This window comes from Rhinolophus sinicus, chromosome 12 (genome assembly GCF_057876585.1).
Source record: "Rhinolophus sinicus isolate RSI-liver-muscle chromosome 12, RSI-T2T, whole genome shotgun sequence".
NCBI lineage: Eukaryota > Metazoa > Chordata > Mammalia > Chiroptera > Rhinolophidae > Rhinolophus > Rhinolophus sinicus.
The window spans coordinates 19,410,964-19,428,207 of NC_142512.1; the positions used below are offsets into that span (position 1 = coordinate 19,410,964).

At 43.5% G+C, this 17,244-nt stretch overlaps 1 protein-coding gene across 1 annotated transcript in view; it reads right to left on the reverse strand.

Annotated features, from left to right (window-relative positions):
- Nucleotides 1–17,244, reverse strand: part of VPS53 (VPS53 subunit of GARP complex) — a 134,631-nt gene that overhangs the window by 83,765 nt on the left and 33,622 nt on the right. The window contains exons 5-10 of the mRNA XM_074319960.2: nucleotides 14,312–14,398; nucleotides 12,394–12,509; nucleotides 10,591–10,710; nucleotides 5,041–5,119; nucleotides 1,932–2,075; nucleotides 1,325–1,467 (exon numbers count right to left, since the gene is read on the reverse strand). Coding sequence (XP_074176061.2) covers nucleotides 1,325–1,467; nucleotides 1,932–2,075; nucleotides 5,041–5,119; nucleotides 10,591–10,710; nucleotides 12,394–12,509; nucleotides 14,312–14,398 — 689 coding nt within the window. The remainder of the gene's footprint in view (nucleotides 1–1,324; nucleotides 1,468–1,931; nucleotides 2,076–5,040; nucleotides 5,120–10,590; nucleotides 10,711–12,393; nucleotides 12,510–14,311; nucleotides 14,399–17,244) is intronic.

Here is a 17,244-nt window from a genome sequence, read left to right on the forward strand (position 1 = left end):
AACACATGTACACTCTGGTGGTGATGCTGATAACTGGGGAGGCTGTGTGTGTGCAGGGCAAGGGCATATGGGTAATCTCTGCATCCTCCTCTCACTTTCACAGTGAATCTAAAATTGCTCTAAAAAAGGGGCGGACAGATGGCTCAGTTGGTTAGAGTGAGCTCTCAACAACAAGGTTGCCAGTTCGATTCCCGCATGGGATGGTGGGCTGCGCAGCCTGCAACGAAGATTGAACACGATGACTGGACTTGGAGCTGAGCTGTGCCCTCCACAACTACATTGAAGGACAATGACTTGGAGCTGTTGGGCCCTGGAGAAACACACTGTCCCCCAATATTCCCCAATAAAATTTAAAACAAAAAAAAAAAAACACATTCAATTAAAAAAAAATAAAGTTGCTCTAAAAAATAAAATCTATTAGAAAAAACCAAACAGCCAATATCCCTTAAAACATTCTCACCCCTGCCACAACGTGCCTAAAGCATGCAACTTGACTGTACTCTCTCTGGTTTTAAGAAAGACGACTATCATGAATTACTTTAAGGTGGCTGAGTTACACTTAGATATGGAACTTTTCTTTATTCACCAGGAATTAATGTAATTGTGCACTATTAGAAAGGAATATACAACTAATAAAACCCAGTTACCACTACTATTGTGGTAGAGCTGCAAGTGAAAAATTAAAAAAATGGGACTCTGGCTTTAGCATTGCCATAGTAAGATACACTGATCTAACCTTCTTGGGCTTTAATTCTTAGGTAACAAGGGACTATCTGGCCCTGGGCCACACTCACGGACACTGAAGACAGGATGAATGAGTGAAGGTCTTTAAAATGCTGAGAACACTGAGGCGCCAATATTATTAACTATCCAAAGACTATAAATACTATATTAGGGGTGGGAAATTTTGTTCAACAAATATTTCCTGATGGTCTATTATGTCACTGAAGTAGATACTACCCCTGTCCCTGTGGAGCTATCTATCAAGTCAGAAAAGCAAAATGTTGATGGATGTATACTCTGCAAACTGATATATGTGATTCAGACATAGGGGAAAATGTGGGGTGATGAATCAATACAAGTAAATTCGGTTGATGAGTCTTGACTTGGTGAGGTCAAGAAGGCAGGTTATTCAAGGAAAGGGCCAGGCCAAAAGAAAGTTCTGGAGCAAAGATGGGTGCAGCGTGTGGGGTGGTAATTGGGTATGAGGGTACTATCCATCATCTGGTGGCGTCAGGAAGTGATTTCAATCCATAAGACAACATGGAACTGAGAGGGGGACTGATTTCAATTAACACCAAAACCAGCAGAAAGTGGATGCTACCTTGTGATGTGGCAAAATTCGACTGCAATCCTCTCGGTCATGTACCACTCACGTGGAAACATTCGGCCGTATTTCTCCTCATAGTCCACAAGCTGGCGTTTGATCCAGGCATAGCGTCTGTCGATTTTGTCCAGCCAGGCAACCTTAGGAAACCAGGGAACAAAATCCACCCCAGTACTTAGTAGTGCTGACAGTTTAAGGAAACAGCAAAAGCACAGAACCAAGAAAAACACAACCAAACTCTCTATTTGTCATGGTTTTAAAGAACCTAGGCTGCTTTTTCTACTTGATCCAGAAGTTCTTACTCTGGGGCCCATGATTGGGCTTCAGAGGTCTATAAATTTCCTGAAACTATCTGCAAAGTATTCTGCAAAGGTGCCTTTTCCTGGGGAGAAGACCTGTAGCTCTCATTAATGTCTCCAATGGGTCAGTGACCCCAAAATGGTTAAGAACCCTGAACTTGTAAAGTTAGCCTTTAGGATTCACGGTTCAACAATGAACACTTTAAGACAGTAATACCAATAAACTGAAAATTAGTAGACTTGAGAGCATTCAATTTTCAACACAATTCAAATGTAACATCTGATCTCACTTGGTCAATACTTACATCTTGGTTTTCTTGAAAAAGTACTAGATACTCTGACAGATGCTGTTTAATAAACTTTTTGATGATATCCTGTTTGATTCTGGGGTCCAAAATATTAGCAACCAGACATGCATCTCGAAGGACATTGCTGGGTCCTCCGGGCCTCTGTTAAAACAAACAACACACACCAGTTCAAAAGCCAGAAACAACCTCTAAATCTCATGGCCTCTGACAGCTGCTACTTCTTGTTCCGCTCTTGGAATTATTATTACTCCCACTCCCCTGACACTCATTCTTCTGCTGTGTCAGATGGATATTTCAGTTTCGTGTTCCTCGATGAGAGAATCATTAAGCTAGTCTGCAGTAGCCAGGATGAAAGCTACTCTGTGAATCAGCAATGAGACATTTTGGAAGACAGGGCCAGTAACGAACATAGGGAATTCTGCTTTCTGAACACTGACACTGAAACACTTTGTGGAAGAGCCCTAAGAGTCAGAATGATCCCAGTCTCACTCATATGTGCCCCTTTCCCGATTCCGACCTCAGGGTCCTTTTCTTAAGGTGCTACATTTGTGTCAAACAGTATGGTGGCATTTAAAACCTAAAACCAGGTTCCAAACCACCAGGCTTGTTTCAAACACCCAGATATGCAGCCAAAGGTGAAATAGTACGGTATCAGCCCCTTTACCTAAAAAGAACAGTAGAAAGACATGGAGGGGCTGTATTGATACATCAAAATGGGAAGGCCTTTGTTATTATCGAAAGCAATTCAATCTCACTGAACTTTTCTTTATATAGTAACTCACTGAATGAACATGGCTGGCTGGCTGGATTATAGTAAAAAGAATACTTGGAATCTACTCTTGGCTTGGCTAAACAGCCATGCAGCTTTGCTGCAGTTATTGAACATTGTCTGAAAAATAGCCGACTTTAACTAGGTGATAAGTAAGGTTCTTCCAAATCTTTGTGTTTTGTTTTGGTCAAGTCTGTCCAATTTATCCATCTCAACTGAAATTCAAGTGTTGCACAGGCGTTACCTAAGCTGCCTTTGAGCTAAACTGTTAAAATGCTGACTAACTCCATGCTGAGTGGCTGTCAGGTCACCTACTGAGCACAAGGACTACTCAGCTCTTGCTTCCAGACGAAAGTGTTTGATCTGATACAGAAACCACAGAAGCCAAAACTCATGGGCTCATGGGTTCGTATTTTTTCATTTAAATAGAACTTCAGGGGGCAGACGGGTGGCTCAGATGGTTAGAGCGCGAGCTATGGGCAATGGGGCTACTGGCTCGATTCCCATATGGGCCAGCAAGTTGCGTCCTCGCATCTAGAATGAAGTCAATGAGCTGCCGCTCAGCTCCCGGGTGGCCAGATGGCTCAGTTGGCTGGAGCGCGGGCTCTCAACCACAAGGTTGCCGGTTCGACTCCCACAAGGGATGGTGGGATGCACCCCCTGCAACTAAGATTGAAAATGGCAACTGGACTTGGAGCTGAGCCGCGCCCTGCACAACTAGACTGAAGGACAACGACTTGGAGCTGTTGGGCCCTGGAGACACACACTGTTCCCCAATATTCCCCAATAAAATTAAAACAAAATAACAACAAAAAACTTCATAGGTTACAGTGGATAAGTTTTTTTTTTAATACTATGAGTTCCATTTGTGAAATAGAAATAGTAGCACAAAACCTTTAAGAAAAGTCAATAGCCATTAAAGAGGGGAAAAAAACAACTGAAAAAACACACACAAAAAACCACTGTCACCCAGTCAGAGAAAAGGGAAGCGAGTTGTTAAAGAAAACCATTTTAACTTCATCTGCCTGGTGGGCTCTGGGAAAAAGATGTAATGTAGGTCACGGTTAGTTTCTCCTAAATAATGAAACTGGGCTTCATCCACATCTTCCTGAAAGTTCTAGAAACTGGGATGGACAGTAGAGTATGGAGTAAAGCAGATCCTGGACTAAGAAGAGTCTGGTGCTTACAATTTGTGACTACCTTACAATCCCTTTTCACAGAATGGCTTTCCAACATCCACTCTCCACAGTTATACCAAATGAATAAGGATATGAAGTCCTCAAAGAAACATGCTTTACAAATACAACATGATTCCCAGAAGACAGCCACAATATGGGCAGACATTAAAATCAGGAGCAGGTTTCCGAGAGAAAGTCATAATCTACAAAGCCAGAGCAGCTACCCCCACTACTTCTTAAGTTTCTTTTATGGAGCACAAAGAAAAACGATTAAGATATTTCCAGTTATTGAATTATACAGCAGATCCAGGAAACGTTCCTTGGCTCTGTAAATGAACATATATATCCGCCATCTCCACCCACCAAGTTCAGTGAGGAATGCTGCTTGCGCGTGTATACTTCAGCTAGCTCACCTCTACGTTAGACAATTCTTTCTCTTGAAGTAGCTCAAATAATAGAGAAAAAAAGCTTCTGAAGGTTATTCCCTCCCCAACACATGCAAAGCATTAAGATTACGTCTGCTACAATTTAAAGGACAAAGCTAAAAGCAGTTAACCATGCACAATGACAGCCAAGTGAGGCAAAGCTTGTTACATGAGAGGTGTAACCAATAGCTCACAAGTGAAATACTGTGGGCTTCCCAGACACAACACAAACAGCTATGCTACCAGTGAGAGCAAAAGGGATTAATTCCAAAGAACAGGTCTCTGATCATTAAAAAACGAGTCTCCTACCCATGTCCCTCCAAGTTACATAAGCCTGTGGACTTTCCTCCCAGTTGTCTTTTCACCAAACTGTAACCAATAAGTTATGTAACAATCCTAAAAAACACTGCAGCTTGAAGATTTCTTTTGTAAACACAGCCATGAGAAAAAAGGAATTTACTGGGCAGACGAGAGATTAGGTTTGACACACATTAAATTAGACTGAAAACAAATCCTCACTTTTTGATGCTGAGAGAACACAGATGAGGAATCAACATTGCTTTGGGATATTTAAAATCAAGGATGGTCTCTTACCCTGAACCTTTGGCAAACAGACTTAGGGCTGCCAGCAAACACTTTTGGAATGATAAACGGAAATAGTAACTGTAGTGAATGTGAATTAGGTAAGAATGGGGATAATATCTAAAGACTGGAGAGAAAATGCAAAACAATACCTTGGTTCCCTGGGAAGGAAATGCTTCTTCAAAATCGGCCAGGATTTGCTGCCCTAACTCAGTCTGGGCAGCCTTCACCCTGTAGGGAAAAGAGAACATATCACTGCCTGGGGTAATTTTCAATCATCCACAAATAAAGATCTATAGGGGTCAGAACTGGTGGAGTCTTTAGAGATCTCCAGGCAGAGGGAGGGGTGGCTAGATAAGAGAGGTCACAAACTATTTAGTTGGTGCAAAAGTAATTGCGGTCTTTGCAATCATTTTTAACTTTTTAAACCACAATTACTTTTGCACCAGCCTAATAGCTGGAAGCCCGTTTCTGACCAGGACCACGGCCAGGACCACGTAGCCAATTTATTCTCACGATGGATTTTCTCTATCACACGCCTATCGTGAGATAGTATATGTTAACCTTTACAAAATGTCATTAGGGGGTAGTTATACTGTGGGAAAATGCTGTATAATGCCCAAATCAAATATCAAGCCATTTTGGATTATGGGTATAACTGCTCTCCCACTCCTGGGAGTAAAGAATGGGAGGGCAGAGCTGGTTTTTTTTCCAACCCAGAAATCAACCTCAGGATCCTAAGTTTTAACAAATGAACAAAAAGAATGTTTCCTCAGGTGAAAAGGAAAAAGGCCCAAAGGATCAAATGAACTGCTAATTGACAGTGAAAGCCTCTGAATGAAGATGGAGGTTCACTTGGGAAGAGTGTAATTACAAAGACCGAGTTAGGACAACAAGGAGCAGCAGTTAGAAAGGGGAGGTCAGTATTGAACACGGTCGCTTGCATGCACACTAGGAGCTCGATAAATACCTTTCAGCTTAAATGGAAGGGAAAGGAAAAGCAGCTGGGATGGGAAAGGACCCTGCTATACCCGCGTCCTCCACCAGCAGCACGCCCCGCACCAGCCGCATGCCCCACACAAGCCACATACCCCGCACACCCCGCACTAGCCGCACGCCCCGCACCCCAGCACGCCCGGCATCAGCCACACGCCCCGCACTAGCCAGCCCCAACAGAGCCCCAGTGCAGAGCAGAGGAGCTCTGAGGCTGCTGCTCAACTGCCCTGAGCCTGAAGCAAATTTTATCTTTGCTCAAAGCACCATAAAATAGTGTTCTCCCTTCCTAGGTCTCCACCCTGTTACTTTGGAATTAACTTTATGAAGTCCTAGAAATAGTGAACGGCTCAAAACCACAATTTCTCTGGCTACTAGGCAGTGCCTAGCAACCTACTGAGTTTTTTTTTTTTTTTTAATGGGGGAATAGGCGGGACCCAAAACAGTCTGATTTTTCTGTGGCACAGTTATAATTATGTTCTATTTCAAATACTTTCCAGGGTTTTCCCACTATCTTCAAAACGTTTAAAACCACTCTGATAGGTGGGTTTGCAGCCTTTTTAGTCAGTTGTCAAGGGGCTAGGAATGACCGAGATAAGGCTATTATTACGGCATTAGCCCCCAAATCAGAATCAGGACCATCCATCTAGAGCTGCCCAATACACAATGGGAAACATTTCTTCTGATAGGAAAGAAAAGAATAAGCTTTTGTAAAATCGTATCTTGTAAGTCTTGTGACTCTACACAGTGGGCCAGGCAGACAGTCTGCCCTGAGCCAGGTCACAAGACAGCTCCAGGGCGTCAGGCCCCTCTGCTCCTGCTCTCCTCCTGGCAGCACACAGATAGCACGTTCCCTCCTAAGCCCCCGCGACAACGCCTGAAGGACAAGGCCTGCACCCGGCCAGGGTCACTCACAGTCACATTCTCGGGGCTCCTGAGCATCTCAGTGATACTTAGGTCCCAGCTCTGCCTCTGTCACCCCACTTAGCCCACCATCCCTTAACTCCATCTTCTGGCTCGGTTGGAAATTGAGGTGCCTGAAAGTCAGTCAGAGGCTTGGTACGTCCAGCGTGCGGAAGAGAGAGCGAAGTACCAGACTGGGATTTGCAGACCACCTTGCCATCTTCTCCCATCCATTTTCAAAGTCACCTCTTGAGATAGTCTAGACTTAGCTGTGCCTCTCCTGAGCTATGTGGAATCATGAGTACTTCATTTCCCCTATGTGGGTTATAGCTAAGAACAGCTGCGAAATAAGAGGGTGGGTGGGGATGGAGACCTGTACGAGATGCCCTTCAGTATCCTCGCCAGTACGGATCATTCTACAACCCCCCCCTTACAGTGCTAGCTGGCAGCAGCCATCTTTACAGATGACGCCAAGTCGGATGTGTAAGTAATGTTGGAGCAGAAAAATAAGTTTCTGCACATAAATGTTTCCAGTTTCTGGAGGGTCTGTCAGTGACTCGGATGAAAGAGCAACCATTCCCCTACTGACACTCATGGTGGTAGCTACAAATCCAAACCATGATTCCATGTCTTTTCCGGGTGAGATGTGAATAGCAGTCTGTACAATCAGTTGCCTAAACAGGATCCTAGAAACAAGTTCATTGCTTCGAAGAAGCTATTTTTAGCTTCCCTCCTTTATATTCCTTTCTCTTCTAACAATGAAAAGTAAATTCCTAACTGTAAAGAGATGGAGCGACTGAGACTTGGTTAGTAGAGCATATACACAGGTTGAACTACCAAGATTTCCTTGTCATTCTTATGACAATTAATCCACAACTAATAGAGAGTAGCACAGTAAATAAAAATTCCTCCTGGCATCCAAATAAGGTTGGCCTCCTGGCAACAAAATGTTCATCACGCTTAGCAAATGAGTCACTGTGCAGCCCAGAAAGGACGGTCAACCAACTGGCTTCTAGCATCCTCCATGCCATATGACTAAGTGCTGTTTAAAGGTGCCCTTTCCTAAATGTGTTACCAATTTTCACAAGGGGTAGGAGCAGAGGGACAGCAAATTATGAAAATTATTTAGACATTTGTGGATAAAATAACCCCAGTGCTTCTATTCCCTTGTGAAGGACAGTCCCAAAGGAAATATCCGTAACAGTTCACAATAAACTGAACTCCCAAATACACAGTCTGTCCTGGAAAGAATGGTCAGTCAGAGGAGTCTAAGACGCTCCATTTCCAAATAGACAGGCTCTATAATCTCAACCCAGAATCTTCGAGTGACTCCGGAGGATGCTTCTGAGATCATCAAGTACAACCCTTACACTTTTGTAACAATTCTTTCAGAAAACTTGTCAGAGTCACACAGCTAATCAGGCCTTTTCGTTCTCTACTTTACTTTTATCACTGTACCATGTGATCCCAACCTGCCAAGTATCTCTCACATACGAGATTAGAAATAGCCCTGAAACACAGTTTTTAATTCAAGGGTTTCATGGGTTTCAAGTGAATACAAGAATCTTCCATTCTTTCGCAGGACATACTGACTGATTACGAGAAACATTTGCTTTCATGGATATTCTTAAGTCAGGAGGATTTGAAATGTAAAGATAATATTAAAGAAAAAAAATCTTTCCTTCAACGCTACATTAATGTTTAAGCATTTTCCAGAAGGGTAGTTGGAAAAAAATAGCTATTTTCAAATCAAGGTCCATTAACTTCATATTTCAAATGTACAGGCGAAGATTTCAGAATGCAACCTTTTGCATGATTTCTACAATTTATAGACAGCAAGCTATTAAATGAGAGAAACTGAAGCAATGCATAGGGTGTAACTCTCCTGCCCTCTCCCCTCCCCCCAAACAAACATCTATTTCTATTATTTCCAGATGGTTCTACCATCGCTGTGTAAACATCAGGGAGGAAAATCACCAGAAATGGTGCTAAAAACAAGAAGTCTGGACTTTCCTCAAACTTTTAATACCTCTTGAAAAACAACTGTAGTCAAGAACTGAAAACAAGGTTTCTTCTCGTGTTATTTTTAGTTATTTAATAGCATACACTCTTAATAACCTACACAAAATTTTTGCAAATAGAGGTTGTGCAACGAACTAGAAGAAAAGTCAGTCCTCCTGGGTTTGCAGCAATCCTGCATGATAACGAACGTTTGGGGCACTGAAATACATTGACAGAATGTCAGATTTTTCTTTTTTAGGGGGATGTCATTACAACAGGGGTCACGAGGTTTCTTCACATTTATAACACCACCTCTTTGAAAAAACGTTAAAAAGAGTCTGAAAAGAGTGCAATCTTTTGTGTGTATCTACCTTGCTTGTTTAGAAATCAAATTCAGTTCTGCCACATTCCTGCCATCAACAATCCCCATCACACACGACCAACTGGTAACCTACGCTCAATCCAGCTCCTTTGCCTTAGGGTCGCTGTCTCGGTAAGGTTCTCACCTTTTCTAGTCTAAAACATAGTCTCAACCGCCAGTCTCTGGTACCTGTCATCACCAGACTTTCACAGAATACAAATGAGATCATGCCCCTCTCTGCTTAAATCTTTCCCTGTCCACCAAATAAAGGATACATTCTTTAGCAAGGCATGTTAAATCTGACCCTACCTACCTATGCAGCCTGTCACTCTCCATCACCTCCCAAAGTACCATGATGTTCTCGCTCTTCTGCTCCGCCAACCTTCTTGTCTTGGTGGTTAAGATCTTATACATTCTTTTAAGATCAGATTGAAACTGAATTCTTCTGTGACGCTACCCTCAGCCCCTGAAGGGTGAGTCTATCAATTCCTCTTCTAAGATCCTGCCATGCCTTGTACAGCAAATACCAGTTTTGCTATATCCATGCTATACTGAAACTTTCTATTAGTGTGTCTCTTCTCTACACAAAAATGGTGAACTCCTTGAGGGTAGAGAATGTGTATTTTTTTACTTTTGTGCCTTCAGTACTCCAACATGGGGTCTAGAATATAGAGGTGCATAGTAAGTATCTCTTAGGTAAATGAAGGATAGAATAAATGAATGGGAAAAACAGATCAACTGTGGATTATCGTGAGGGTACTGAGAGCAAGTCTGCCTTCTCCATCCAAGCTTCCTTCTTTCTTGCAACTCATAAAGCCTTGTTCATTTGCTCTCTTAGCTGCTTCCCACCCCCAGTGTGATATGGCGATTAGCCATCTCTAAGTGTGAAGCTCTTAGGAAGGATGAGGGGAAGGGTGGTGATTTCCCTAGTGTTCTGCCAAGCTCTGTTCCAACATTCCTTAATAGTCCTTTGGCATTTCCACTGTAAGATGGCACACTGAGCACATATTGCAATCTCCCCTTCCTGCCCCAGATCCTTAGAAGTAATGAAAATGTTTTAATAAAAATACAGAACCAGGCAAGAAAAGAAGTGGCAGACTAGAAACTCTGAGTCGTGTGGTGGTTTTTTACAAGAAAATAGACAACTGGAATGGTTTCCCTCACAAATGTGGACAATTGAGAGTTGTCCAGATACACAACTCGCCAGCTGCCACTCCACTGATGGCAGGCCAGCAACGGACGTAGGCAGCTTTAGAAGACAGAATCAGGAGTTGGGAAAAGTGTGGTGGACAGGACATCTGTATCATACAGTCAGATCAGACGACATCTGACCTAACTCATTATAATTAGATTGTATAATGGATACACTAAGCAAAGAGCTAAAGCACTTCTCGGCACCATCTTTTCTTAAAAGGGAAGATCATTTTCTCCAATAACATTTTACCTTTCAGAAAGCTGCCGGATCTGTGGAATTCCCATGTACTTGTGGAAGTGCTCCAGAACATTCATTACACCCTGAAGAAGGTTAGCAACTTCTCCATACTGTCTTCGCCTGGTCATGGCTCTACAAGGAAATAAGAAGTTGAGAACTCTAGAAAAACAGTAAGGACACAAGACAGAGATGTGGAAGAACCTACTCTGAGCTCTGAAACAGACAACTCAGCTTATCAAGCATTTACTGAGCACTGAATAAGTATGGTGCTGTGCAGTGGCGGGGAGGAGTGGGGGGAGGCGGGGAAGACCTGGTCCAAATCCTCAAGGTGACATCACTCGGTAAGGGAGAGAGCAACAAGTACATATCTAACTAATACCAAGTAGGATGAACTGAGTTCTAAACAGAAGCACTAGTTATGTGCTATGGGAAGTACAAAAGAATGTCTGAGGGATAGATTCTCATTGGGTGGGGGGATGGGAAATCTGGGAAGACGATGGATTTGGGATTTGGGTTGGATATTATGGGATTAGCAGACTTTTGACAGACAACAGGGGAAGGATGTTACTACTTGAGGATTAGTTTATGGGCAAACCAAACACATCCTCCTGGGATCCAACAAAGGGCATTTGTATGCATTTACAGGTTAACTACATTTGTGGGTTTTCAGCCAATGTTAAGCAACTCTGTGTCAGATATGTCTACTTTCCCTACTGCTAAGGTTAATGAAGCATAAATAAAAGGATGCTGATAAAATCAATAGTTACACACAGCAAGGAAGGACAAACCATTAGGTCTAAATATTTCATTAGGGTTGGGCTTTTAAATTAAAAGTATAATTTATTACTTCCCTTAAGAGGTATTTTAAAAGACAGGATCAAGGTCTAGCCAAGGTATGACGTTGCTATCACAGGCTGCTTGGATAGTTTGTGGAAAACCCCGGGCATGTGGAGGAAGGGACAAGGGAATTGCTCTCCCACTGGTCTGCTGCTCTCTCTGATCGCTCCTCGCAGAATGGACCAGGGGTCACGGAAGCATCATGCAACCAGTGCCTGGGACACATCAAGAACGAGTCAGTCCTCTTTCTCCCCCAACTTTGGGGCTAAATTTCTGTGAAGATGGTCTTTCTCTGTCCACACCTGAGATTACACTGAGGCAGGGGCAGGGTGTTTCTCAGCCGCAGACAGACCACAGAAGCAAACTGGCACGTCAGAATCTTGCTGATACAGGAGGCCCCTGGGCTCCCTCTTTGTGGGAAATAACCAGCTCTTCCTTTTAATACTATTTCTCATGTCCTCATGTATCATTCTCTATAGGTCCTCCATAAACCAAACAGGAAGCTACTGTATTTGAAAAAGTGGGTTAAAAAAAAAAGTGGGTTGAGTGATACATCAGAGATCTGTTTCCATATGGTACATTCAATGGGAGTGCAACTCAGCCCAACACAAGCAGGAAAACTTGCCAAGGCCAAGGCCAAGGCCGTTGGGAGGGTTTATGAATCGGCTTGTGGGCCTCAATGGCAGAGATCTACCACGTGTAAATGGCCTGTATTCTTAGAGTCATTCTCCACATCCTTTCTGGGGCCCCTTCAGACTCTCTTGTACCTCACTTCAAAGTTTCAGGTGTTTGTTAGGTTTCGAACACCAGGGAGCACAAAGCAAATCTGGTGACTGAACATTGGAGATGGATTTGCAGAAAGTGGCGCAGGATGGTGGGACTCTCCTGGCTGAGAAGTAAATACACCTATGATGCCATTCTCTATACGTGACACATTCACTTCCTGTGAACCCAAAAGAGAAAGGTGACACCGCTTACTCCAGGGAGTCGACGCCCCCTGCCAACATGTGCAGGTGGTTCAGCGTCGTGATCGAGGTGGTCAGGTGGCGTTTGGCGTGATCCAGCTGCTTAATATCACGGGTGATTTCTTTAACCTAAATATTGAAAACCACAGGAGAAAAAGGAGGAAGGTTAACGATGTACACCCATCTGCAAGTAGCTCCACAGGAAAATAATGCACATGAAGCAAGTAAAAAAACCCCTCAGGTTAGCCCTTGGGGAAAACACAGGCTTTCGCACAATATACAATCACAATCATTTCCAATCAGCCCATTTAAATTTAATTTGGCCTTTTCCCGGAAGACTTTACCCAGGGCTGCAGAATCCTCAGTTGTGAGAATGAAACGGACTTTTTTTTTCCTCCCCAAAAGGAGTGATCCTCATAGCAACTAAGCATGGAGCCTGCAGGTCCAGGAGCCAAGTACGGTGCCACTCGTCTTGAACAAGGTCAGAAAGGACACCTTCTGACTGTGGGCCTACTAGGCCCAGCACAGAATGCATGGTATTAGTGGACTAATTCTATTGGGATGGTCTTTATTCATGGAACTAGGGTTTGTTTACTGCCCGATCTCCAGAACAGAAAGCCTTTCTCTCAAATTTTAAGAAGACTAAAACGGAACCCCCAGCACATAAGCTTAACACGTAATGTCAAAAGAGGAGAGGCTCAGCTTTCAGGGAGTGAGAAGGGAATCGGAGGAGTAAAATTCCACCAGTGTTGACCTGGCAGGTCCAAGAGGAAGAAACTCTGTATCTGGGAACACAGGTATATTTCAGTCTCTAGAAAAATGCACTCAGTAGTGAAGTGGGAAAAATTCTCCAACTTCATTAACACCTACGGGTACGGGAAATCTTCCACTAACTGCCTGAGTCCATGTCAACCAAGAAACTTTCTGAAGAGCAACTTGGTTTCCCGGGTTCTTTGATACCTGGAAGGAAGAACGTGCCCTGGGTATCAGGCTCAAACACTCTAGGCACTGGAAAGATATACCTTCCATTAAAAGTGAAAAACCCGATAGTAAGTTAAGTTCATGCAACCCGAGTTTTCAGTTTGACCACCCTGTGCGCACTCATAAAGATTATGACTTACACAGCTCAGCTCGTCACCCACAAATCTGCAAGGATTTTTGTAACCAAAAAAAGGAGGGGGAAAAAAATGACATTCCTAATGGTTTCCATTCATTGAACTAACACGAGCCTCGTACTATGCTCGGTGTTCTTACGTTTAATTCTTACAACCCTTTGAGCTAGATGTTTTGTTTACAGTTGAAGAAACTGGAATTCAGAGGCAGTACATTACGCAGTCAGAATGGGAGCCCAGAAGCTGGCATTTCACAGTGCTTCCCACGGAGTACGAGTGGGTGAGGCTGGATTCCTGGTCAGCAGTGGGGCCTTCCCAGTACATCACGGGAGGAAACAGATTTGTAGGAGGAGAACTTAATCAAAACCATAAGCTCGCATCACAAGCAGGCTGCATCCCACTTCCCAGATCCAGTTCCGGTTTTCCTGTGACACTAAGTTATGCATCATATATCTTAATAATGCCTTCCCTTCATTGAGCAACGAACATAAGGCTAGTACTATGCGTGATCTAAAATATGTGATATGAACAAATGCTAGAGAAAGGAATCCAAAAGGACTAGGAAACTATTTGGGGGAAAAGGAGAAGACGACTTTCCCTATTTAAACACAAGGGCTGCCAATGCAGGGCGGCAGGTTTGGTGAGTCACTCATTTCTAGCAGCTCCTCCTGAACTGACGGAGAATGTACTCCCAGGGCTGGCTTTAGAGATGTGGGTGCTGTGGTTGGCAGCCAGTGGGAGTAAAAGCCCGTTAATATGACCGGATGAGATGCTAACTTCCTCTTCTGGTGCAACAGTTAGGAAGAAACCTGAACTCACCATTTGCTCGGATTTTTCTGCTTTGTCTTTGATATCTTTGATTTTGCCAAAAAGTTGCTGAATTGCTTTCTGGGCCTCTTCAAGTGCCTAGAATAAGAGAAATAAATGAAAAACAAGACAGCACCAGTCCCTACACTGTAATCAAGTCCAGCCTCAGAAGAAAATTAATAAAGCCCTCTTGATTCATTGCACTTATGCTGACAACTTTACTGGACCAAAGTAGTAGAGACAGAGTCCAGCATTTGGATACAGGCAAATACACAGGATTCTTGCCAATATGCATCATAAAGTTTTAATTTAAAAAGTAAACTATTTCCCTCCATCTCCGTGATTACCACACGTATTGATGACAACAGATAAACAGGCTATGCACATGCGTGTATGCGCGCGCCCGCGTGTGCAGTAACCTTCAACACCTGCAGAAAGACAGAGGAGGCTCTAAGTCAGGGGGAAAGGGGAGATCTGAATTTTGGAAGTTCCAGAAGACTTGTGCCTTCAAAAAACTCGCAACTGTGCACAGAGACTCCAGCACTGTGGCAAGGCTTACAGACGTTTACAGTGCCCCATCTGGAAACCAACGAGATGAAGTTAGAAAGGGACACTTGAACAGTGAGCCAAATGTTTCCACTGAGATAAAAACCTATAAAGATGGATGCCACGCATTAGAAGTATTACAACCCACAGTAGCGTCTGCGAGTAGGGGAAGCAATATTCAGGGATTCGGGAGGGCACAAAAGCCACACACATGTAGAACACATGTACTTATGAACGATGCAGCAGCCAACAGAAGAACTCACGCTTCGTTCCGTCCGAAGCACTTTATTTACTTTGGATTTAAGAGTGGCCTGTCCTGATCAGGCCTCACAGCCATTTACAAATGTAATGATAAGGCCAATGTAACTCTAGAGCTGTGTGTGGCCATCTCGGCCTGCACAGAAAAACAGCCAGCCGCCTTGAGACGGACACCATCACAGATGAAAGAGGAAAGTGCAGCTGAGATGAAGGGAGAATGACAAAGCCCTGACAAAAGTATGTGAACCTCTGCAGTCAGCTGTACCCCATGGAAGAGCTACCTCTAGACTAAGAACTCACATACTTTTTTGCTTAAAAAAGGAAAGAATCCTCCAAAAGCAAACTTAAGTTGCTTTCCTCTGCCGGAAATTCCTTCTTGTTTAGATGGAGGGACTGTATCTCCCTTCCCTTCCCAGGTTTCCCGAGCTGTCCACTTCTTCTGATACGGGGAATTCTTTCTTATTCTGCAACTCCCTGCCCTGCGTGTGGCTCAATTCCAAACATGGCTTTCTTTTATGTCTTTCACCACCAGGATTTACAGGGGTTTCACATGTGGTGACAAGGAGGCTAAGCTGTGGCATGTGACTATGTTATGGCTTCTGCCATGAAGGTCCAGAAGCTCCTGAAGAAGCCGTTCCTTAGCCCGTGTGCTGCCAAGTCTGAGGTGACACCATTCAAGCAGCTGCTCACACCACCTCCTGGGGCAGCGTGCATTTGCTCTGCGGGATCTTTTTACTTGTATCTACAAAGGTTTGTGAGCAAAGGAGCTTTCTACTTGTAATTTCTGCCACCGGGACACAGACATTTTAATCATCGGAAAGTTTGGTCTTGGAACAACAGCTGGCTTTGCTACCACAGCCACAAATTAATTTACCTGCAGAGTAGGAAAAGGGGCAATAGAATAGAATTGGGTCACACTGGGCAGCTCCTCTCAGTCCCATTCCACCCCAAAGAGATGCCTCCCATTTTTGCCTCACAACTGTTTCCACTGAGCTTCCTCCCATCCTGTCTTTCTCACTCCGGGACTTGGTACCCCTGAGACAGCCGTGGTGTCATGAGAAAACCCTCCGTCTGCCGCCTGCCTCCACGGTCACACACTAGCTGGACCTTCTGGGCATCAGCTTCTTTGTCTGAACTGCAGTGATGATGGCACCTCCTTCCAGGGTCGTTGAGAAAATTTAGTGACATAATTGGTGTAAAAAGCTGCATGAATATTAGGTTTATTTCCAGATATATGGCCAACCTGAGCAAATGCCTTTATGTATATGTGTATAGATAAACATATACATATACAGAGGGTGCCAAAAAAATGCATACAAATTTTAAGAAAGGAAAATACTCTATTAAAATTGTAATACTCAATATATACCGATAACAAAAGATGAATACAAGTCGTGTGTATACATTGTTTTGGAACCCCTGCTGTACTGTTCTCCTGTGACAACATGTGCCTCTCACACACAACCTCTCAACCTGCCCACGGTGACACTTCCTATTCTCAGCTACTCCCCGAGTGAATCCAAACACAATCATTCCACCTCCCCATTCCTCATCACTGATTATCAGGGAAATGCCAATCAAAACCCCCATGAGCTGTCACCTCACACCAGTCAGAACGGCTGCTATCAAAGACAACAGAGAGTAAACGTTAGTAGGGATGTGGAGAAAAGGGAACCCTCCTGTACTGTTGGTGGGATTATAAACTGGTGCAGCCACTGTGGAAAACAGTAGGAATGTTCCTCAGAAAATTAAAAATAGAACCACCTCATGACCCAGCAATTCCACTCCTGGGTATTTATCCAAAGGAAACTAAAACATTAATTTGGAAAGATATATACACCCCTATGTTCATTGCAGCACTATTTACAGTAGTCAAGATACGAAGCAACCTAAGTGTCTATTGATAGCTGAATGGATAAAGCAGCAGTGGTACATACACACACTGGAGTATTACTCAGCTATGAAAAAGAATGAAATCTTGCCATTTGCGACAACATGGACAGACCTAGAAGGTATTATGCTAAGTGAAATAACTCGGACAGAGAAAGATGAATACCATATGATTTCACTTTATAAGCAGACTCTAAGAAACAAAACAAAACAGAAACAGACTCATAAACACAGAACTGATGGTTGCTAGA